Source organism: Choloepus didactylus, chromosome 6 (assembly GCF_015220235.1).
Source record: "Choloepus didactylus isolate mChoDid1 chromosome 6, mChoDid1.pri, whole genome shotgun sequence".
Classification (NCBI taxonomy): Eukaryota; Metazoa; Chordata; class Mammalia; order Pilosa; family Megalonychidae; genus Choloepus; species Choloepus didactylus.
In genome coordinates this window covers 111565075-111590743 of record NC_051312.1, presented here as the reverse complement: position 1 = coordinate 111590743, position 25669 = coordinate 111565075, and the positions used below count along the sequence as shown (strand labels likewise).

Below are 25669 nucleotides of genomic sequence, written 5' to 3'. Positions count from 1 at the left end.
TGTAAGTTTTGCGGCCAGGGGACCCGCGCCCCTCCCTGCCAGGCTCAGTCCCGTGGGAGGAGGGGCTGTCAGCTCTGGGAAGGAGAAGGGAGAACTGCAGTGGCAGCCCTTATCGGAAACTCATTCCACTGATCCAAACTCCAACCATAGATAGACTGAGACCAGACACCAGAGAATCTGAGAGCAGCCAGCCCAGCAGAGAGGAGACAGGCATAGAAAAAAAAAAAACAACACGAAAAACTCCAAAATAAAAGCAGAGGATTTTTGGAGTTCTGGTGAACACAGAAAGGGGAAGGGCGGAGCTCAGGCCTTGAGGCGCATATGCAAATCCCGAAGAAAAGCTGATCTCTCTGCCCTGTGGACCTTTCCTTAATGGCCCTGGTTGCTTTGTCTCTTAGCATTTCAATAACCCATTAGATCTCTGAGGAGGGCCCTTTATTTTATTTTATTTTATTTTTTAATCCTTTTTTCTTTTTCTAAAACAACTACTCTAAGAAGCCCAATACAGAAAGCTTCAAAGACTTTCAATTTGGGCACTTCAAGTCAAGAGCAGAACTAAGAGAGCTCTGAGACAAAAGGCAATAATCCAGTGGCTGAGAAAATTCACTAAACACCACAACTTCCCAAGAAAAGGGGGGTGTCTGCTCACAGCCACCATCCTGGTGGACAGGAAACACTCCTGCCCATCGCCAGCCCCATAGCCCAGAGCTGCCCCACACAACCCAGTGTGACGGAAGTGCTTCAAATAACAGGCACACACCACAAAACTGGGCATGGACATTAGCCTTCCCTGCAACCTCTGCTGATTGTCCCAGAGTTGGGAAGGTGGAGCAGTGTGAATTAACAAAGCCCCACTCAGCCATCATTTGAGCAGACTGGGAGCCTCCCTACACAGCCCAGCAGCCCAGAACTGCCCTGGGGGGACGGCACACACCTGTGACATAGCACAGTCATCCCTCAACAGAGGACCCGGGGTGCACGGCCTGGAAGAGGGGCCCACTTGCAAGTCTCAGGAGCCATACGCCAATACCAAGGACTTGTGGGTCAGTGGCAGAGACAAACTGTGGCAGGACTGAACTGAAGGATTAGACTATTGCAGCAGCTTTAAAACTCTAGGATCACCAGGGAGATTTGATTGTTAGGGCCACTCCTCCTCCCCGACTGCCCAGAAACACACCCCACATACAGGGCAGGCAACACCAACTACACACGCAAGCTTGGTACACCAATTGGGCCCCACAAGACTCACTCCCCCACTCACCAAAAAGGCTAAGCAGGGGAGAACTGGCTTGTGGAGAACAGGTGGCTCGTGGACGCCACCTGCTGGTTAGAGAAAGTGTACTCCACGAAGCTGTAGATCTGATAAATTAGAGATAAGGACTTCAATAGGTCTACAAACCCTAAAAGAACCCTATCAAGTTCAGCAAATGCCACGAGGCCAAAAACAACAGAAAATTATAAAGCATATGAAAAAACCAGACGATATGGACAACCCAAGCCCAAGCACCCAAATCAAAAGGCCAGAAGAGACACAGCACCTAGAGCAGCTACTTAAAGAACTAAAGATGAACAATGAGACCACAGTAAGGGATATAAAGGAAATCAAGAAGACTCTAGAAGAGCATAAAGAAGACATTGCAAGACTAAATAAAAAAATGGATGATCTTATGGAAATTAAAACTGTTGACCAAATTAAAAAGATTCTGGACACTCATAGTACAAGACTAGAGGAAGTTGAACAACGAATCAGTGACCTGGAAGATGACAGAATGGAAAATGAAAGCATAAAAGAAAGAATGGGGAAAAAAATTGAAAAAATCGAAATGGACCTCAGGGATATGATAGATAACATGAAACGTCCAAATATAAGACTCATTGGTGTCCCAGAAGGGGAAGAAAAGGGTAAAGGTCTAGGAAGAGTATTCAAAGAAATTGTTGGGGAAAACTTCCCGAATCTTCTAAACAACATAAATACACAAATCATAAATGCTCAGCGAACTCCAAATAGAATAAATCCAAATAAACCCACTCCGAGACATATACTGATCACACTGTCAAACACAGAAGAGAAGGAGCAAGTTCTGAAAGCAGCAAGAGAAAAGCAATTCACCACATACAAAGGAAACAGCATAAGACTAAGTAGTGACTACTCAGCAGCCACCATGGAGGCGAGAAGGCAGTGGCACGATATATTTAAAATTCTGAGAAAAATTTCCAGCCAAGAATACTTTATCCAGCAAAGCTCTCCTTCAAATTTGAGGGAGAGCTTAAATTTTTCACAGACAAACAAATGCTGAGAGAATTTGCTAACAAGAGACCTGCCCTACTGGAGATACTAAAGGGAGCCCTACAGACAGAGAAACAAAGACAGGACAGAGAGACTTGGAGAAAGGTTCAGTACTAAAGAGATTCGGTATGGGTACAATAAAGGATATTAATAGAGACAGGGAAAAATATGGCAAACATAATCCAAAGGATAAGATGGCCGATTCAAGAAATGGCTTCACGGTTTTAACGTTGAATGTAAATGGATTAAACTCCCCAATTAAAAGATATAGATTCGCAGAATGGATCAAAAAAAATGAACCATCAATATGTTGCATATAAGAGACTCATCTTAGACACAGGGACACAAAGAAACTGAAAGTGAAAGGATGGAAAAAAATATTTCATGCAAGCTACAGCCAAAAGAAAGCAGGTGTAGCAATATTAATCTCAGATAAAATAGACTTCAAATGCAGGGATGTTTTGAGAGACAAAGAAGGCCACTACATACTAATAAAAGGGGCAATTCAGCAAGAAGAAATAACAATCGTAAATGTCTATGCACCCAATCAAGGTGCCACAAAATACATGAGAGAAACACTGGCAAAACTAAAGGAAGCAACTGATGTTTCCACAATAATTGTGGGAGACTTCAACACATCACTCTCTCCTATAGATAGATCAACCAGACAGAAGACCAATAAGGAAATTGAAAACCTAAACAATCTGATAAATGAATTAGATTTAACAGACATATACAGGACATTACATCCCAAATCACCAGGATACACATACTTTTCTAGTGCTCATGGAACCTTCTCCAGAATAGATCATATGCTGGGACATAAAACAAGCCTCAATAAATTTAAAAAGATTGAAATTATTCAAAGCACATTCTCTGACCACAATGGAATACAATTAGAAGTCAATAACCATCAGAGACTTAGAAAATTCACAAATACCTGGAGGTTAAACAACACACTCCTAAACAATCAGTGGGTTAAAGAAGAAACAGCAAGAGAAATTGCTAAATATATAGAGACGAATGAAAATGAGAACACAACATACCAAAACCTATGGGATGCAGCAAAAGCAGTGCTAAGGGGGAAATTTATAGCACTAAATGCATATATTAAAAAGGAAGAAAGAGCCAAAATCAAAGAACTAATGGATCAACTGAAGAAGCTAGAAAATGAACAGCAAACCAATCCTAAACCAAGTAGAAGAAAAGAAATAACAAGGATTAAAGCAGAAATAAATGACATAGAGAACAAAAAAACAATAGAGAGGATAAATATCACCAAAAGTTGGTTCTTTGAGAAGATCAACAAGATTGACAAGCCCCTAGCTAGACTGACAAAATCAAAAAGAGAGAAGACCCATATAAACAAAATAATGAATGAAAAAGGTGACATAACTGCAGATCCTGAAGAAGTTAAAAAAATTATAAGAGGATATTATGAACAACTGTATGGCAACAAACTGGACAATGTAGAAGAAATGGACAATTTCCTGGAAACATATGAACAACCTAGACTGACCAGAGAAGAAACAGAAGACCTCAACCAACCCATCACAAGCAAAGAGATCCAATCAGTCATCAAAAATCTTCCCACAAATAAATGCCCAGGGCCAGATGGCTTCACAGGGGAATTCTACCAAACTTTCCAGAAAGAACTGACACCAATCTTACTCAAACTCTTTCAAAACACTGAAGAAAAGGGAACACTACCTAACTCATTTTATGAAGCTAACATCAATCTAATACCAAAACCAGGCAAAGATGCTACAAAAAAGGAAAACTACCGGCCAATCTCCCTAATGAATATAGATGCAAAAATCCTCAACAAAGTACTTGCAAATCGAATCCAAAGACACATTAAAAAAATCATACACCATGACCAAGTGGGGTTCATTCCAGGCATGCAAGGATGGTTCAACATAAGAAAAACAATCAATGTATTACAACACATTAAAAACTCAAAAGGGAAAAATCAATTGATCATCTCAATAGATGCTGAAAAAGCATTTGACAAAATCCAACATCCCTTTTTGATAAAAACACTTCAAAAGGTAGGAATTGAAGGAAACTTCCTCAACATGATAAAAAGCATATATGAAAAACCCACAGCCAGCATAGTACTCAATGGTGAGAGACTGAAAGCCTTCCCTCTAAGATCAGGAACAAGACAAGGATGCCCGCTGTCACCACTGTTATTCAACATTGTGCTGGAAGTGCTAGCCAGGGCAATCCGGCAAGACAAAGAAATAAAAGGCATCCAAATTGGAAAAGAAGAAGTAAAACTGTCATTGTTTGCAGATGATATGATCTTATATCTAGAAAACCCTGAGAAATTGACAATACAGCTAAAAAAAAAAAAAATGTTATTATAAAACATAGTAATAATAATAACAAATTCTTACATATAAAATCTGGAAGCAAGAAAGGGAACTCTCCAGACACAAAAAAGAAAAAGGAACTCAAAGGCAGTATACTGAAGGAACACTGAAGTCAAATTTCACATGAGGCTGTACAGGAGTCTTGGTAAATAAGATGTGCAGAGGCACAACATAAAATCTCTGGCAATGTACAATCTGCATGATATAAGAATCCCAAGCCAATAAATTAACATAAATCTGGACCAGAACCAGTGAAACTCACCAAGACCCCACAAAGTCAAATCCATAACTGCCTTATAAGGCCAAATATATAACTTAGGAAGTGTCAGATTCTCAAGGTAAACAACTCTAAAGTGTATGAGCTCACCAAAAAAAAAATGTACAGTTACTATAAGGAAACAAAATACCATAAGGAAGAATCAGCAGATGCAACAACAGAAAGGATTAACACTATGAGAACTTTGGATAATTTTTTTAAAACTTGAGAATTGCTCACAGTGTTCAAAGAGATAAAAGGAAGGAATAAAAACCATAAAGAATAGCATGAAATAACAAAAATAGGTAGATTGAAAAAGACCCAATGGGAAATGAAAAAATATGATCACTGAAATAAACTCAATGGCACAGCAAGAGAGCTTTAATGTAAATAATTAATTAATGGGGCATCCTGTCAAATATTGTTATACTATTGTTCAAATAATTCTTTTAAGTCTAATCTCTCCAACTAGGACTGAAAGGTGACAGAGTAGAAAGCTTATATAATATTTCTTTTTCACAATGTCAAGTATCCAGTATAATATTAGGTATATAGGAAATTTTTAAATTTTGCATACAAGCTACGATGCCCAGAAATTGTGGTATTCATGATGAACACAAATTCCAAGTTCTAAATAGGAAAAGGAGTGAGGGATGTTTTAAAAATGATATTCAAGACTGATATTGTATGTGTTTTCTCTCAAATGTGCAAGTTACTTAAATAAAAAGGCATTTGATGTGACATAGCAAAATATTTTCCTGAAAATAACAATTGTACAGTTTTACAAAGTGTAAAGAACCTTCAAATCTGCTATCTGAGTCTTTAAACAAACAAGGGGTACAGAGATACATACTATAATTATTCACAGTTTACAATGTATGCTTAAAGTTAAAATGACTTTTAAAAGATCACAGACTAACTGTGGAGCTAAGCCTTGAGTCCAGATCTCTTTTCAAATCCTAGCACTTTCCATCTTGTGTCTAACAGAAAACAATTATGTATCGGAAAAAATTTCTATAGGAGCAGCTCAACTAAAACACAGGTAACTCCAACAGTCTTTTTCAAATTAAAGTAAAATGCTACCAAATACAAAATAAAGAAGAAAGCCGATTGAACCTTCAGACCCTGAACCAGTTTATATACATTATGTCCCCAGAAAAAGCCATATTCTTAAACGCAATCTTGTGGGGACAGACATATTAGTGTAGATTAAGTTGGAAACTTTGGATTAGGTTGTTTCCATGGAGATGTGACCCACCCAAGTGTAGGTGATAGCTCTGATTAGATCATTCTCATGGAGGTATGGCCCCACCCATTCAGCATGGGCCTTGATTAGTTTACTGGAGCACTATATAGGCTCAGACAGGCAAGAGCTTGCTACAGCCAAGGGGAATGCTTTGAAGGACACACAGGAGCTGAGAGAGCAGCCGCAGGTAAGAGACACATTTTGAAGACAGCCATTGGAAGCTGACAGTGGCATTTTGGAGAACGCCATTTTGAAACACAACTTGGGAGCAAGCGGACCCCAGCCACGTGCCTTCTGAGCTAACAGGTTTTCTGGATGCCAATGACCTTTCTCCAGTGAAGGTACCTGATTGCTGATGTCCTACCTTAGACACTTTATGGCCATAAGACTGTAACTGTGTAAGCAAAATAAACCGCCTTTATAAAAGCCAATCCATTTCTGGTGTTTTGCATTCTGGCAGCATTAGCAAACCGGAACAGACACCATAACTGATCCCAAGTAATTTCAGTCCTGGGCAGTTACACTGTACAAAAGCAGAAACTATCAAAGCTGTGCGCAGAGAACATAGCAGTTTGTGTGAGGGTCAGCCCAAAAGGAAATCTTCTGATATCTCTGCTAGAAAAGAAAACAAATCACATTTTTCTCAAAGCTTACACTAATAGTTTTCCAAAATGAACTGATGCTACTAGCAAAGATTATTTCAGATTACCTGAGAAATAATTTTAACAGTCTTCACTGAGAAAAAGGACTAACTTCATTTTCTCCATAACTAACTGTTCATGAGTACAAATCTATGAGGAACCATACCTGTTTCTCTAATACAGATGTCCTCTCCATTTCAGCATGCTTTATCATATTTCTCATGTATTCCAACTGTTTTTCTAAAAGATTACATTTATTTTCTGCAGCTAACAACTGAGATGTCAGTTCTAAAAAGAATACACAAGAGAAGCAGAAATCAGCTCACACATATAATAGTTTTAACAAGGTATTTGAAGAGAAACTGAATCTACTACTTCCCAGTAGCCCAAGAAGCCTTTCCAGATTACCTAAGTCATTCTCTTTTTGTATGTTAGTCAAATTTACCTTGCATTCAGTTGGTAAATATCAGTAGTACGTGTCATCAGTACGTGCTCCTCAAAAATGTACCTGAGTACAAGGCAATTTTGTAGTGCTCAAAAGAAATCACTAGCGTGAAATTTCTTTTAGAATATTTTACAGTACACTTTTGATACATATTTCATTTCTTTCATAATTAAACATACCTTGATTGTGCTTTGATTCTTCATTCTTTGAATTCTCCCTTTCTTGTATCTGTTCATCCAGTACCTTCTTATATTCACTTGTTTCTCTAGACAAAGTTTTCACACTTTCTTCTGCCTGAATCCTTTCAAGTTCCAAACGTCGAATCTTTTCTTGAAGATTCTTCAGAGCGGAAAATATGGCTGCCAAATACAAACAATGACACTGTAACAATATATATGGAGAAATATCACTCAAAAAGAATAAACTTATTTAAATGAAAAATGAATTTGATGGGTTCAGTGGAAAATCACTCTTTGGGTACTATAAAGCGTTAATCATTATCTTATAATCGATGTTTTTTTTTAAATACACTTAAAAAGAATTTTTTAAAATTTGATTTTTTTTCAGATTTTATTGATATATTCATTTATCATATGTACCATCCAAATTATAGAACCAATACCTCCCATCTCATCCCTTAGTTGTACAATCATCACACTCACTTTTAGACCATTTTCATTACTCCAAAAAGAAAATTATGAGATAGACATAAAAAAAATAAAACCCCAAAGATCCCATATCCCCTACTATTGACCTCTAGTATTGGTGTGGTACACCAGTGTTCTAGTTTGTAATGCTGCCAGAATGCAAAACACCAGAGATGGATTGGCTTTTATAAAAGGGGGTTTATTTGGTTACACAGTTACAGTCTTAAGGCCATAAAGTGTCCAAGGTAACACATCAGCAATTGGGTACCTTCACTGGAGGATGGCCAATGGCGTCCAGAAACCTCTGTTAGCTGGGAAGGCACGTGGCTGGCGTCTGCTCCAAAGTTCTGGTTTCAAAATGGCTTTCTCCCAGGACGTTCCTCAAAAATGTCACTCTTAATTGCACTTGGGGTATTTGTCCTCTCTTAGCTTCTCTGGAGCAAGAGTCTGCTTCCAATGGCTGTCTTCAAAATGTCTCTCATCTGCAGCTCCTGTGCTTTCTTCAAAGTGCCCTCCTTGGCTGTACATCCTCTTCAAAATGTCACTCACAGCTGCACTGAGTTCCTTCTGTTTGCCAGCTCATTTATATGGCTCCACTGATCAAGGCCCACCTTGAATGGGTGGGGCCACACCTCCATGGAAATTATCTCATCCGAGTTATCACCTACAGTTGGGTGGGGGGCATTTCCATGCAAACAACCTAATCCAAATATTCCAACTTAATCCCCACTAATATGTCTGCCCCACAAGAGTGCAACAAAGAATATGGCCTTTTCTGGGGGATATAATACATTCAAACTGGCACAACCAGTTACTGTTGATGAAAGAATTTTAAGGTTTTACTGTTAACTATAGCCCATGGCTTGCAATAGGTATTCCCCTCACATACCATTCTATTATTAATTCTCTGTACCAGTGTCATACATCTGTGCCAGTTCATGCAAATACTTATTTAAATTTGTACTGTTAATCTGTGACATACATGACTCTAAACAACCCCTTTCAACCACAATCACTACAATACAGCACTATTCCTTACATTCCCACTAACAAGCTACCTGTACCCCGTATTTCCAAACATTTTAAGTTCAACCTCATTACACATTATGAACATATTAGGTTACCACTCCCCCTTCTCTAACTTCTGTTTCTAGGTATCCTATATTCCACTTTAAGACTCTGAGTTTACATATTCTAGTTAGTTCATATTAGTGAAATCATACAATATCTGACTTATTTCACTCAGCATTATATCCTCAAGGTTCAGCCACGATGTTGTCTGCTTCAGGACCTGATTTCTTACTGCTGCATAATGTTCCATCGTATGTATATACCACATTTTGTTTATCAAATGGGCATTTGAATTGTTTCCATCTTTTGGCAATTGTGAATAATGCTGCTATGCTATGAACATCGGTGTGCAAATGTCTGTTCGTGTCCCTGCTTTCAGGTCTTCTTGGTATATACCAACTAGCAGAATTGCCAGGTAACGTGGCAACTCAGTATTTAGTTTTCTGAGGAACCGCCAAACTCTCTTCCACAGCAGCTGTACCATTTTACATTCCCACCAGCTGTGAATAAGTGATCCTATTTCTCCACATCCTCTCCAATACCTGTAGTCTCCTGTTAACAGCGGCCATTCTAGTAGGTGTGAGATATTTCATTGTGATTTGCAATTCCCAAATAGCTAATGAAGATAAATATTTTTTCATGTGCTTTTTAGCCATTTGTATTTCCTCTTCGGAGAAATGTTTATTCGTACCTTTTGCCCATTTTATAATCGGGTTGTTTGTTCTTTTTTGTTGAGTTGTAGGACTTCTTTATATATACTGGAAATCAAACCCTTATCAGATACATGGTTACCAAATATTCTCTCCCACTGAGTTGGCTGCTTTTTCACCCTTTTGACAAAGTCCTCTGAAGCACAGAAGTTTTCAATCTTGAAGATTTCCCATTTACTACTTTTTCTTTTGTTGCTTGTGCTTTGGGTGTAAGGTCTAAGAAGCTACTTCCTATCATTAAGTCTTGAAGATGTCTCCCTACATTTTCTTCTAGGAGGTTTTATGGTAGTTCTTATATTTAGCTCTTCAATCCACTTTGAGTTGATTTTCTGTATAGGGTGTGAGGGATGGGTCCTCTTTCATTCCTTTGGATATGGATATCCAGTTCTCCCAGAACCATTATTGAAGAGACTATTCTGTCCCAGTTCAGTGGATTTGGGGGTGTTGTCAAAAAGGAGGATCTTTTTCTGAACACTCAATTCGATTCCATTGATCAATGTCTATCTTTGTGCCAGTACCTTGCTGTTTTGACCACTGTTGCTTTATCAGCTTGAAAGTCAGGAAGTGTAAGACCTCCCATTTCATTCTTCTTTGTCAGGATATTTTTGGCTCCTCGTGACCCCTTTCCCTTTCAAATAAATTTGACAACTTTTCCAATTCTGCAAAGTAGGTTGTTGGAACTTTGATTGGTACTGCAATGAGTTTGTAGACCAATTTGAGTAGAACTGACATCTTAACTATATTGAATCTCTTGTGATTGGTTTGTTGAGGTCTTCTATTTCTTCTTGAGTCAGAATAGGATGTTTGTGTGTTTCTAAGAAATTGTCCATTTCATCTAAGTTGTCTAGCTTGTTGCCATCCAGTTGTACACAGTATCCTCTTATGATCTTTTTATTTCTTCAGGATCAATCGTGATAACTTCACATTCATTTCTGACTTTATTTATTTGCCTCTTCTCTGACTTCGTCACTCTAGCTAAGGGTTTGTCAAGCTTGATCTTTTCAAGGAATCAACTTGGGTTTTATTGATTCTGTTGCATTTTTGTTCTCCAATTCATTTATTTCCACTTTAATCTTTGTTACTTAATTTCTTCTAGTTGCTTTAGGGTTGGTGTCAGTTTGCTGCTCTTTCTCTAGCTTCATTGGTTGGTCAGTTAGGCCTTTGGTTTTAGCTCTTTCTTCCTTTTTAATGTAAGCATTTTAGAGCTATAAATTTCCCTCTCAGCACTGCTTTCACAGAATTCCGTATGTTGTGATATGTTGTATTTCTGTTTCATTAGTATCCAGATACTTTTTAATTTCTCTCGGCAATTTCTTCTTGGACCCACTGATTTAGTTTAAGAGTATGTTATTTAACCTCCATGTTTGTGAAAGTTCCAGTTCTTTGGTATTTGATTTCCAACTTCATTCCACTGTGTGTGGAGAATGTGCTTTGAATAATTTCAGTCTTTTCAAAATTATTAAGACCCGTTTTGTGTCTCAGCATATGGTCTAACCTGGAGAATTTTCTATGAGCACTTGAGACGAATGTATATCTTGCTGTTTGGGGATACAATGATCTATATATGTCTGTTGGGTTTAATTCATTTATCATTATTATTTAGGTTCACTATTTCCCTGTTGATCCTCTGTCTAGTTCTGTTTATTGAAGACAGTGATGTGTTTAAGTCTCCCACTGTTAATGCAGAAACATCTATTGTTCCCTTCAGTTTTGCCAGTGTTTGCCTTATGTATTTTGGAGCACCTTGATTGGGTGCATAGATATTTATGATTGCTATTTCTTCTTGGTAGATTATCCCTTTTACTAATACTAATACAACAAAGTGTCCTTCCTTGTCTCTTATAACATCTGTGCATGTAAAGTCTATTTTTCTGATATTACTATAGCTATTCCTGCTTTTTTTTTTTAGTTATTACTTACTTGGAATATCTTTTTCCATCAATTCACTTTCAGCCTATTTGTATCCTTGGGTCTAAAGTCAGTCTCTTATAAACATATACATGGATTTTTTTTAATCTGTTCTGCCAATCTGTGTCTTTTTATTGGGGAATTTAGTCCGTTAACATCCAATGTTTTTACTGCAAAAGCTGTCCTTGCTTCATCCATTCTATCCTTTGGGTTTAAATAATCAAATCTAGTATTTTTCTCTCTTTTTATCCTTTAGTTACCCTTACTGATATAATTATCGTTTCTATACTCTCCTCAGGTCTCTCTCTCCTGTCTTTATTCTTCAGGTGACAGCTCCCTTAGTATTTCTCTCCGGGTAGGTCTCTTGTTAACAAATTCTCTCAGCATTGATCTGTGACAATTTTAAACTCTCCCTCACTTTTGAAAGACGGGTTTGTTGAATCAAGAATTTCTGGCTGACAATTCTTCTCTTTCAGCATCTTAAATATATCATACCACTGCCTTCTGGCCTCCATAGTGCTCGACAAGTAAGCAGTACCTGGTCTTATGTGACTTCCTTTGTATGTGGTGAATCTCTTTTCTCTTGCTGCTCTCAGGACTCTTTCCTCTTCAGCATTAGATAGTCTAATTAGTATGTGTCTTGGAGTGTGTCTATTTGGATTTATTATATTTAGAGTTTGTTAAGCTTCTTTGATTTGCATAATTGTCTTTTATAAGGGTTGAGAAGTTTTCCCTAATTACCTCAAATAATTTTCATAGCCCTTTTCTTCTTCTGGGACACCAACGATTTGTCTAGTTGCACACTTCATGTTGCCTGTCATTTCCCTGAGCACAAGTACACATTTTTCCATCTCTTTCACCATTTGTTCCTTTGTGTATTTGAATTCAGTTGCTCTGTCCTCTAGTTTGCTTATTCTTTCTTCTGCCTCCTCAAATCTGCTGTTGTGTGTCTCTAGTATATTTTTAATTTGGTCTATAGTATTTTTCAATTCTGTTATATCTATTTTTCTACTTATTCTTTCAAATTCTTCTTTATGCCATTCTAGTGTCTTCTTGATATACTTTATCTCTCTAACCATCTCACTGAAATTAGGAGATTTGTATGAACATTTTTGATTAGTTGTTCCAAATTCTGTGTCTCCTCTGGATTTTTATTTTGATCATTTGGCTTGGCCATATCTTCTTTCTTCTTCATATGGTTTGTGACTTTCTCTTGTTGATTTCTTGGCATTTGATTATTTGATAAAGTTATTTTGAAAGTTGGTTTCCTTTACTCATCTAATATTTTGTTTTTACTTGGGTTTGCACTGAAGGTCTCCTTTGGCACTTGGTTTTGTTTGTAATTCCCAGCCAAACCAAGGTCAGGGCCTATCTCAGGAGGAGCAGCACCTTTCAAAAGTCTAGTAGAGGCTGAGCAGAGAAGCAGCTGGTCAGTCTGTACTTTTCCTGTCTTCCCAGCAGATGGTGCTGTTGGGCCACTCTTCCCCATAACCCCACCTCTCCCAGAGTACAGCAGCCCACTGGGCAGGGTCCAGAACACGTTTAGAATCCAGTTAAGGTTGCAGGCCCTAAGACGTGCTGTAAGCTGCTGGCTCCAGGGGTGGGGGATGGGCACTGTGAACCATGGCAAAGACTCCGGCTTGTAGGTGCAATGGGTCTGGTGATTCCTAGACTCCTGTGCAGAAAGACTCTGGGCTGCCGGACTGGGAGGTTCAACTTCACCAGCCAGCAGCTGGCACAGGAGTACACTGCTTTTTGCCACTCAGCAAGATGACGTCAGGTGTGAGGGAAGGGTGCCTGGCATTGCAATGCAGCTCCCTCACCCTCACCTCTCTGCCTGTGTATGCAGTGAGCGCCCTAAGGCCCTGTGGAGAAAAGATCCAGACAGTGGGACCCGGAGTTGTCCCTCTCACTGGCCAATTGCCAGATCAGCTCTGCATCCCCCCTCCTCCTGAAAGGGGGCTTCCTAGACTCCCCTAAATCCAAGCACCTGCAGCAATCTGCTTCAGGTGTGGGTAGGCACTGGGCACTGCAGCAGGGCCTCTCTATGTGGCTAAGATGAGTCTACTGGCTCCCAGATTCCTGCGTGGGGATGCTAGGCTGTGGGACTGAGAGGATTGCCTCCCCCACCTCTCTGAAACAGAGGTTTGTCACTTTTCAGCGGCCTGCTCTGGCTGTTACACAGTGGTGGACCTTAGGGATGATCATAATTGAATATGCCCACCCCAATTTCTCAGTCCTATTTTCTCCGCTTTTCCATCCAGGTCTTCCTTATATAATGTAGAGGTCCTTCTGATCATCTGGACTTAGGAACTGCTGCTTTGGTCATTTGCTGCCTGTTCTCTAGTTGTTTTAAGGTGGAGGAGTGAGTTCTCACTATCCTATTCCTTCATCTTCCTGGAAGTCTCCCCAAGAATTTGTTTTTGAGTTACTGAAATGTGCTAAGTACTCAAGTGAAAAACCCTAATTACTATGGTAAAAACATTTCAAAATTTTGTAAAATGTAACTATTTAGCTAATTATACAAAATTCACATAATTGTCCCAAAGCATATTATTAACTTTCTTAATATTCTTCTATTCTATAACAGGATCACAGGTAGAATCCAACTGTAGAGTTAAAAATATTCAAGCACTAAAAAGGACTTTTTCCCTGCATTTTTTCATTACTTAAGAAAAAAACTAAGCACTCTCTAAACTCCTCCCAAAAAGTTTGTTTCCGATTATAAAAGTAATACATATTCACTGTAGGAAATGTAGAAGGCACAAGAAAATACAATGAAGAGAAGAACAGTTGACAATCCTTCTACTTAGAGATAATGACTTATTTTTGGCTATATCCTTCAATCTTTTTCTGTATGTGTGGAATAAATTGACAGCAAAATTTCCCTAAGTTCTGTTTTTCACTTTTGTATTATTATACTGTGAACATTCCCTGATACATTCAGATAGTCTTAAAAGATTATTTCCTTATAAGCCAGAATCAGTTCAACTTAAAACTCAAAAGCTGTTGGTAAGCCATGTTTTCTGCTACGCAGAATTTCTGAAGTTTCAGAGGATGAAGACAACATGTAGCTAGAAGTGACAAAAGAGAGGATGGCAAGAGAAAAGTGCTGGCAGTTTTTGAGTGCCTGGTTCTTGTTCTTGAAAACCCACCTCCATACTTGCCCTTCCTGTTCTTTGGTTGTTCAATCTTCCCTGGCATTTTATAAACCAAAAAGATTGCCTCTTTGCCAAAACTAGTTCAGATGGGGAGTTTTTATCAGTAATAACTAAGAAATTTTAACTGCACCTTCTCTAAGCTCTTTTTTTAAAAAAAAACTAGTTCTTTATAAAGATAGAACATGAATTTATTCTACAGTCACTAACTTTATATTTTTAAAATATTTACATACTCCAAGACACTTACTGATCAGTCTGTCCAATGTCAAAGACAAAGAGAGGATTCAGAAAGCAGCAAGAGAAAGGCAATCCATCACATACAAGGGAAGTTCAATAAGACTATGTTCGGATTTCTCCACAGAAACCTTGGAGGCAAGAAGGCAGTGGTATGACATATTTAAGATACTTTAAAAGAAAAACAACCAATAAGAAATCTATAGCAGGCAAAACTGTCCTTCAAAATGAGGGAGAGATTAAAATATTTTGAGACAAATAGTCACTGAAAGTTTGTGAATAAGAGACTGGCGCTACAAGAAACACTAAAGGGAGTGCCACAGGCTGATAGGAAAAGACAAGAGGGAGAGGTTTGGAAAAGAGTGTAGAAATGACGACTATCAGGATGGGTGAAAGGAGAGAATAAAATAAGATATGACATATAAAATCCAAAAGGCAAAATGGTATAAGTACTGCCCTTACAGTAGTAACACTAAATGTTAATGGACTGAACTCCCCAATAAAGAGACAGACTGGCAGAATGGATTAAAAAACAGGACCCATCTATATGCTGTCTACAAGAAACTCACTTTCGACACAAAGATGAAAATAGGTTGGAAGTTAAAGGTTGGAAAAAGGTATTTTAAGCAAACAACAACCAAGAAAAAGCCGGAGTAGCTATATTAATATCAGACAAATCAGATTTCAAATGTAAAACAATTAAGAGAGACAAAGAATGACACTATATATTAATAAAAGGGACAATTCATCAAGAAGACATAACTATCATAAATATTTATGCACTGAGCCAGAGTGCCCCAAAATACATAAGGCAACACTGACAACACTGAAGGGAGAAGTGGATACCTCTAAAATAATAGTTGGAGACTTCAATACACTGCTTTCGTTAATGGATAGAACATCTAAACAGATCAATAAGGAAACAGAGATGCTGAATTGTTCAATATATAACTAGACCTGACATTTATAGAACACCACACCCTACATCAGGATACATATTTTCTCAAAATATATACATATAAACACACATATAGACAAGCACAGAAACACTCATAACTGAATTCATTTTCTATGTCAAAAATGAAATTTTATGAGGGAATATGATAAACTGAATTACTAATACCCCAATTTAGATATGCTCTTAATTTTATTCACATTCCTCTGAAATGTGAACCTATTGTAAATAGTATCTCTCGAAGATACTATTTTTTATTAAGGAGTGGCCCAACTGAATGAGGGTAGTTCTTAATCCAGATTATTGGAGGCCTTATAAAGAGAAAGTCACAGAGGAGATGAAGGGTGAAGTAAAGGGATGAGGAGAGGATACCGCCATGTGACAGGAAAGCCAAGGAACCCCAAGAATTGCTAGGGAGCCAGGATGCTATCAACCCGGGAAGGAAGCAAGCCTTCTAGTCTCCAAAACTGAGACAATTAACTCCTGTTGTCTAAACCAACCCATTATGTGGTATTTGGCATAGCAGCCTGGAAAACTAAGTTAGGGAGTTAATAAAAGGAACATGGCAAAATTTTACTTCATCCCCTATTTCCTACTTCTAATTCTTCTTTGGGATTTTTTTTTTATTTTTATCAATCAAAACAATTTACCACAAACAGAATAAAGAAGTAAATATGAGATGCTGCCTTCTATTAAGTAAGAATTAAGAGATTTACAAAATGCAAAATACCATTCTTCTTAGTATGTTTCATTAAAATTGGAAAACAGTTACTTTTCTTTAAAATATTTTTGTATACATGTAATGGCTTTATTAGGATTCCCTAATCCTAATAAAAGAAAAAACCTGACAACCAAATACTTTAGAGGGACAGAGAAGAAAGGCAGTATATTATCAATACCCAAAATAAAGCTTGTTACTTGATTCTTCCTCTCCCACCAGTCACAATAATGTGGCTTTCCAATTGGTACGGCAGGCCAAGAGTGGCCTGGGGCTTTCACCAATTTATCTCAGCAGGCTGTACATATATTGCCAATTTATTTTCCACGTTCAAAAAAAAACGGAAAACCAGCCTAGTAATAGACTGTTCCAACAGCCTTACAGATACTTGTTTCAGAAGTCTAAGCCTTTCTCCACATTATTGCCACCTGAAGTATACTGAACAAATAATCTGCGCAATGGGTTTTACTAAAAGTCTTTGGAATTATACGGGTTACCATTTTTGTTTAAAAGGCTCTAAAGATATTATAAATATTTAAAAGACAGTAATAATTTAATTTTCTTGCTCATTACTTTTCCAGCTAAAATTCAAAATGAATATTAGAATGCAAACTATAAGAAATATAATCTAACTCTTTCCATGACATTAATCCAATTATATTTTCAGAGTGATTGTTAGACAGCTAAAGTGCAATGTATTCAAAATCAGACATCATTCATTCTTGAATATCTGAGGCTCCACTGAACTATCAAGGAAATACTGGGAACAAAAACCATTTTGAAATAAAAAAGACTGGATGCAACACCTAGTTTTCTATTAAGAGCCTTGTAGCAATAGTAATAGTGAAAATGTTAAAATAATCATCCCTGAGAAGTGTCTTTATCTGCAAATTTTGAGTATATGTACCTCATATGATTTTTGTGAGGATTAAATGAAATGCATTTGCTTTATCTAGAATGCTATCATTTCATTAATTTTTTAGTTGTGTTTGATCACTAATGACGTAATATTTATTAACAAACATCTAGATAAAAGAAGTTATATTTTGGCCACATTATAGGTTAAACAGGTGTTTGTAAGTTAGTTTTGGAAATTTTCTGTTTCAACTGGGAAATACACTATAAATATACTGAAAAATAGCACCAGAATGAAACTGCATTTTATACACTGTAGACTGGCTGTTTAATAAAATACTAGGTAGATAATAATATCCAATTATAGTTACCAATATAATTCCTAGACCATAATAGGGGCTCTTAAAAAGTGTTTGCTGAAATATATTTTAACTGTCAGAGTCTAGTGTCATTTAAGAATTGTAATACCTGACACTCTATTCATTTACTAGCCACCTCCTATTGATAAGATACTATGTCTCAATATGATAGTGATAAAATAATTTAATAGTTCATAAAAAAATTAATAAGGAGCTACATGTCACAATAGAACAGATAAAATCTTGGCAATTTCAAGAAGTAACTTGTTAATATCAAAATTATGTAACAATTTAACCTAGATTAAAAAATAACTGAAGACCACAGTGGAGCAAAACTATGAGTTTCAGCAATAACTCATTTTTTTTTTTTAATCTTCATTTTATTGAGATATATTCGTATACCACGCAGTCATACAAAACAAATCGTACTTTCGATTGTTCACAGTACCATTACATAGTTGTACATTCATCACCCAAATCAATCCCTGACACCTTCATTAGCACACACACAAGAATAACAAGAATAATAATAGCAATAACTCATTTTTATTTAAAAACAAGCAAATAATAAAATGCAACAGGCTTCCATTCGAGCGAGATGGCAGTGTAAGAAGCTCCATGGTGCCAATATCCCACAGAATTGTTGAACAGTTAAAGGGTTGCAGTAACTGGGTGAATGCCAAATCAAGAATGGTAGGCAAAGCTCATGGAATCCTTGCTGGCTCTTTCCCCAACCATTCCTCAGCACTTTGGAGCCACTCAGTGTTTCCACCATGAGTTCCTGACCCTGTTCCAGAGGAAGAGTAACATCTATGCACATAATGGAGTACCTGTATGTCAGTGCCAATCTATCAGGTAGCCTAAAAAAATGAACCAGGAAACCCCTCTCCTTTCCCTCTCTGAGAATTTGTCCTGCAGGCAGAAGCAGCTTACTGACAGCTAAAACAGTGTAAGAAACAAGTCAGAGCCACCTGGGGAAAAGGATTACCGGGCTTTATGTCATACAATACAGCACACCAAGGAAGGAGAAAAAAATCCATTTCATAGGGAGCAAAATATTTTTTAAGTCTTTTTCCAGTATATCCAAAGTGTGGTCTTCTTTGTGGACGGTTTTTAAATTTTAAATTTTTTGTTCAAGGAGATAAAAGGATATAAAAGATAAAAGAAAGGATATTATCAGAACAATGCATGAATACTACGAAAATCTCAATAAAGAGAGAGAAAATTTTAAAAGGACCCAAACAGAAATACAGCAGTTGAAGACCACAATAACTGACACAAAAAATTCCACAGAGGGTTTCAACATCAAATTGGAGCTTGCAAAGGAAAGAATTAGTGAATTCAAATACCAGACAATTGACATGATTCAGAATGAGAAGCAAAAAGAAAAAAGAATAAGAAAAGCAAACAAGAAATCTGTGGGATTACAAAATTCCTATGAGGGAAAAAGGTCATTATATACTGATAAAGAGGTCAATTCAACAGAAAAGCATAATAATTATAAATATATATACACCTACTGGCAGAATCCCAAAATATATGAAGGAAATATTGACAGATTTGAAGGGAGAAATAGGTGGTTTTACCTTAATACTAGGATACTCTTGGGATACTCATCAGGCATTAAGGGAGCCCCAAAAGGAGAAGGAAAAGAGAAGGGGCAGAAGGAAGTCAAAGAAGTAATGACAGAGAACTTCCCAAACTTAGCAAAAGACATGAACATGCACATTTAAGCAATCCAGAGAACACTAAACAGGATAAACTTGAAGAAAAATACAGCCAATCACATAGTGATCAAATTGTTAAATGCAAAGGCCACTTTCTTCACTGAAGAACACCAATGGCATCTGGAAAACCTGATGGCTGGGAAGGCACGTGGCTGGTATCTGCTGATCCCGGGTTGTGTTCCAGCTCTCTCTCAGCTCCTACGCATTCTTCAAAATGTTGCTCTTGGGGTGTTATGTCCTCTCTTAGCTTCTCCAGAGCTTTCAATGGCCGTCTCCAAAATGTCTCTCTTGGCTGCATCAGTGAGCTCCTTCTATCTTAGCTCTTATAGGTCTCCAGTGAATTAAGACTCATGCTGAATCAAAGGCATTACCCATAGTTGAGTGAGTCACACCTCCATGGAAACAATGCAATCCAAAGATTACAACCTAATCAACATTAATACTTCTGCCCCAGAAGGCTGCATTAAAGAACACGGCATTTGAAGGGACCTAAAACATCCAAATCGCACACCCACCGTCACCACTGTTATTCGACACTGTACTGGAAATTCTAAAAAAGCAATTAGACAAGAAAAAAGAAATAAAACGCATAAAAGTTGTAAAAGGAGAAATAACACTTTTCCTATTTGCAGATAATACGATCCTATATACAGAAAATCCAGAAAAATCCACAATAAAGCTCCCAGAGCTAATAGATGAATTCAACAAAGTGGAAGGGTACAACATTGACACTCAAAAATCAGTATTTCTATACACTGACAAAACACAATAAGCAGAAATCAAGAAAAAAATTCCACTTATTATAGCAACTAAAAGAATCAAATACCTAGGAATAAATTTACCCAAGGATGTAAAGGACTTGTACCCAGAAAACTATAAGACACTACTAAGAGAAATCAAAGACCTAAATAAATTTGAAGGACATTTTCGCATTTACTGTTAAGATGTCAATTCTACCCAAAGCAATTTACAGATTCAATGCAATTCCAATCAAAATTCTAGCAACCTTCTTTACAGAAACGGAATAGCCAATTATCAAATTTATATGAAAGGATAAGGGGTCCTGAACAGCCAAAATCATTTTGAAGAACAAAACCGAAGGACTCACCTTGAAGAATGAAGTTGAAGGATCCATACTTCCTGTTCTTAAAACTTATTACAAAGCCACAGTATTCAAAACAGGATGGTACTGGCACAGGATAGATAATATAGACCAGTGTAACTGAACTGAGAGCTCAGAAATTAACCCTCACATTTATGGCCAACTGATTTTTGACACGGATGCAAAGACCACTCAACTGGGAAGGAACACTCTTTGGTGGTGCTGGGAAAAATGGATCTCCATTTGCAAAAGAATCAAGGTGGACCACTACTTCACATCATACACAGAAATTTAACTGAAAATGGATCAACGACTAAACGTAAGAGCCAAAACTATCATACTCATAGGAGAAAACATAGGCAAGCATCTTCAGGACCCTGTGTTAGGCAATGGTTTCTTAAACTTTATACCCAAAACACAAACAACAAAAGAAAAAATGGGTAAATGGAACCTCATCAAAATTAAAACCTTTTGTTCCTCAAAGGATTTTATTATGAATGTAAAACAACAACCTACACAATGAGAGAAAATATTTGGAAACCACATCTCCAATAATGCTTTATTATTTAGAAAAGTTAAAGAAATCTTTCAATTAAACATCAGAAAGGCTCACAACCTAATTTTTAAAAAGGCAAAAAACTTGAATAGACATTTCTACAAAGATATACAAATAGCCAGGAAGCACATGAAAAGATGCTATTAGGGAAATGCAAATCAAAACCAAAATGAGATACCATTTCACATACACTAGAATGGCTACTAGTAAACAAACAGAAAATTACAAGCATTGGAGAGGATATGGAGAAACAGGAACACTCATTCACTGCTGGTGGCAATGCAAAATGGTGCAGCCACTGTGAAAGACGGTTTGGTCATTCCTGAAAAAGTTTAAGTATAAAATTACCATATAACCTGGAATCCCACTTCTAGGTATATGCACAAAACAACTGAAAGCAGAGACTCAACCAGATATTTGCACACTAATGTTCATAGCAGCATTATTCACAATTGCCAAAAGGTAGATGCAACCCAGGTGTCCATCAACTGGCAAAAAATTAACAAAATGTGGTATATATACACAATGGAATATTATTCAGTCACAAAAAAGGAATGAAACATGCAAAAACGTCAATGAATCTTGAAGACATCATGTTGCATGAAATAAGCCAGACATAAAAGGACAAATATTATATGAATTCACTGATAGGAGCGGGGACAGGAAATAGAAACACTGAAGCCTTAACTCCCTATGTGGAACAATGGGAATGTTTTAATAATGACTGGTGCTATTGGTGGCAGAACATTGTGAATATAATTAACAGCACTGAAATATATACCTGAATGTAGTTAAAAGGGGAAACGTTAGGTTGCATATATGGTACTAGAATAAAAATTAAAAAAAAAAAAAAAAAAAATCCACGGAACTACACAACAAACAGTGAGCCATTAAGTCAAACCATGGACTACAGTTAATAGTACAATTATAAAAATGTGCTTTCATCAATTGTAACAAACGTACCACATCAACGCAAGGTGTTAATAACAGGGTGGTGCGCTGGTTTGGATGTAATACGTCCCCCAAACACCATGTTCTTTGATGCAGTCTTGTGGGGGCAGAATTATTAATGTTGATTAGGTTAGAATTTGGAAAAGGTTGTTTCCATGGAGATGTAACCTACCCAATTACGGGTAATATCTTTGATTAGATTATTTCCCTGGAAAGGTGGTCCTGCCCATTCAGTGTGGGTCTTAATTAAATCACTGGAGTCCTACAAGAGAACACAGCCAGAAAAAGCTCAATGCTGCAGCTGAGACATTTTGGAGACAGCTCTTGAAAGCAGACTTTTGCTAGCCCAGAGTTTGCTTCAGAGAAGCTAAGTGAGATGACGCCCAAAGTTTTCCCAGAGATATGCTAAGACAGGACCTCCAGGTGCTTAGAGAGAAATGACCTGGGAGAAAGAAACAAGAATGCACAGGAGCTGAGAGAGGAGCTGGAACACAACTTAGGATCAGCAGATGCCAGCCACGTGCCTTCTCAGCTAACAGAGGTTTTCTGGATGCCATCGGTCATCCTGCAGTGAAGGTACCCTATTGTTGATGCCTTAGCTTGGACATTTTCATGGCCTTAAGACTGTAACTTTGTAACCAAATAAACCCCCTTTAAAAAAAGCCAATCCATTTCTGGTATTTTGTATAACGGCAGCATTAGCAAACCGGAACAGGTGGCATGTGGGAATCCAGTATTTTCTGTATTTTATGATTGTTCTGTAAACCCACAAGTTCTTTAATAAAAATAAATAAATAAAAAATAAACAAGAGAAAAACAATGTGAGATAGTAAATATGCTTTTTCAAAGCACTGCATTGTGGTATATTTAAGCAATGTCTCAGGATAATCATTATCATCCATTATACTTTTACACTGTATTTTGCAAAGTATCAATCCATTGATACCTACCTTCCAATATGGGATGGACAGACACAGAACCAATCACCAACCAACATCCTCCCCTCCCCAAAAGTGAAGGTATGAACTAAAGAACCAAGAGAGTTCAGAAGAGAGATTTGGGGAAGGGCAGGGAATATGTATTGGGGAACATGGCAGAAAGTAAAGAAAACTTCTCAGAAGAAATAATATATCAAATCTGAACTTTAAGAAATGAGTACAGTTCTACCAGAGGAAGAAAATGTCAATAAGAGTGCACGGTATGTGAAAAGCTCGCAAACTTGATACGGACGGTATGTTAGGCAGAATGAATACCCAAAGATATCCATGCCCTAATTCCTGGAACCTGTTACTACTCTTCATTAGAGTGGCAAAAAGGAATTTTTGCAGATTTAATTAAGGTTATGGATCTTAAGGTAATGACAGTATTCCTGATTATCCAAGTAGGCCCAATCTTATATGAGCCTTTAATTCTCTGTAGCTGTGGATAGAGATGAAGCAGCAGGAGAAGTCAAGGGATTTGAAGGATGAAAGACCCTAACCCACCACAGCTGGAGGAAAACATAAGGAAAGCATGAGAAGGAATGCTAGCAGCCTTTAGCAATACTGACTTGGCCCTGGCTGACAACCAGCACATAAATGGAAACCTCTGTCCTACAGCCACAAGGAACTGAATTTGGCCAAAAACCTGAATAAGTTTTGGAAGTAGATTCTCCCCCACAGCCTCCAATAGGGAACACAGTACAGCAGACACCCTAATTTTGGCCTTGTGACACCCTAAGCAGGGGGTCCAGCTGAGCCTGCCTAGTCTTCTGACCTACGGAAATTGTGAGATAATAAATTTGTGGTCTTAAGCTAAGTTTTTAGTAATATGGCAGCAAGAAAACAATACAGACGGCAAGTTCTAGGAACAAACTAATTTCAGAGGTGCCAAGCAAAGGATATGCATACAGGTAAGAATGGAAGAGAAGCAAAGGTTTGAAGTTGGTAAGGCAGGTAGGGTCCAGGTTACAAAAATATCTAAGACTTTCTGATGAAAGCCATGGATAAGTGCTGAAACTCTTTTTAAAAGTGGGAGAGATGACAAGACAACAATATATGGCAGAAATTTTGGAGACCATGGACAGGGAGATTAGTTAGGCGTTTATTTCAATTATCTATACAAAACATGAGAGCCTGAACCAAAGCAATGAGAATGAAAAGAGACAGGTTTTTGGGAAATTTCAGAAGCAGAAACATAAGTTTTGGTTCTTGACTGATGTCGGAGATTGCAGAGCAATCAGAGATGACTCAATGATTTTAGTTTTGGTGATCTGGTGGATGATGGTACTAACAATCAGGATAAGGAAAACAAGAAAAACATTATACTTTGAGGAGGTTAACAGCAGGAAGTAAAGGTAAAAGTACACTTTCTCCTTCTAATTTAAAAATAAATGGAAGAAACAAGAAATTTTAAGCAGCAATTAAACACAAATAGGGTCTACTTTATTAGGCTCCATTACCTCTGCTGTTGCTTTCTGGATAGGCAAATGTAGGCTTATTTGGAGAGCGTCGTACATCACTATTAAGAAAAGGCTTATCAGGAGGATATACTACATATGGAGATGAAGAATGACGAACCAAATTACCATTGGACCTTGATGATTCAGCTAGGATGTTCTGAAAAATAAAAATACAGAAATTATCTTTCAAATTTTAAAATACAAATAGCACGCGACTATATATTTTCATGACAGAGAATTGGACTACCCATATATTCCACTGCTAGGAACAGTAAACAGAGTATAAAGTAATGATTCCTTAAAAAAACAAAAGACTTTTACAGTATTTCATATTTGTCTAAATGCAGCCTTTCCCACACTATTAAAGTAAATAATGTCCACACACCTTGAATACAGAAATATTTAAATATGGCACTCACAATTTAATTAATACACTAATTTTAATAATATGTACTATAAAATGTACATTCAGAAAATATTATCTTTTCACAGGACCAGAAACTGCTACAGATCACTGAATTAGTTTATTCAAAATCCAGTAAATATAATTCCTGAATATTTATAAAATGTTCAAAACTGTGGCATACAGGAAGAAAATAAGACATGGTAATTGCCTTAAAGAATTTATGTTTGGTTAGGAGAAAAAGAGGAAACAATTAGAAAACATTAAAGTTTATCAAACACTCAAATTAAAAACTTAATTCCACATATACACCATTCTGCCATGAATGGGAATCCGCCAAATAGAGGATTATGTTACAAATGATACTTTTCAACCCCAGGGATGCTAACAGTGGAATTTTGTTTTTTGTAGGTGACTTCCTGTTGGCAGTTGGACTAGAGTGGGAGAAATAACTGACAAGCTGAGGGCTAAGGTGAAAGACATAACTACTAGCTATTCAAAATTCAATTTTTCTTCTTCAAATGGCAACAACAAATTAGGTTTTCAACTCTTAACTTTGGCAAAATATGACTATTTATGAAGTACTAGAATAATGTGCACCCAAAAAAGTACAAAGGAG

At 37.3% G+C, this 25669-nt stretch overlaps 1 protein-coding gene across 1 annotated transcript in view; it reads right to left on the bottom strand.

Moving 5' to 3' along the window:
* The window catches only part of CEP57 (centrosomal protein 57), a gene marked incomplete at its 5' end in the record, with an annotated part of 42595 nt that extends 17758 nt beyond the window's left edge, over positions 1-24837 (bottom strand). The window contains 3 exons of the mRNA XM_037839781.1: positions 6975-7096; positions 7433-7612; positions 24648-24837. Coding sequence (XP_037695709.1) covers positions 6975-7096; positions 7433-7612; positions 24648-24837 — 492 coding nt within the window. The remainder of the gene's footprint in view (positions 1-6974; positions 7097-7432; positions 7613-24647) is intronic.
* Between the last annotated feature and the right edge of the window lie 832 nt (positions 24838-25669).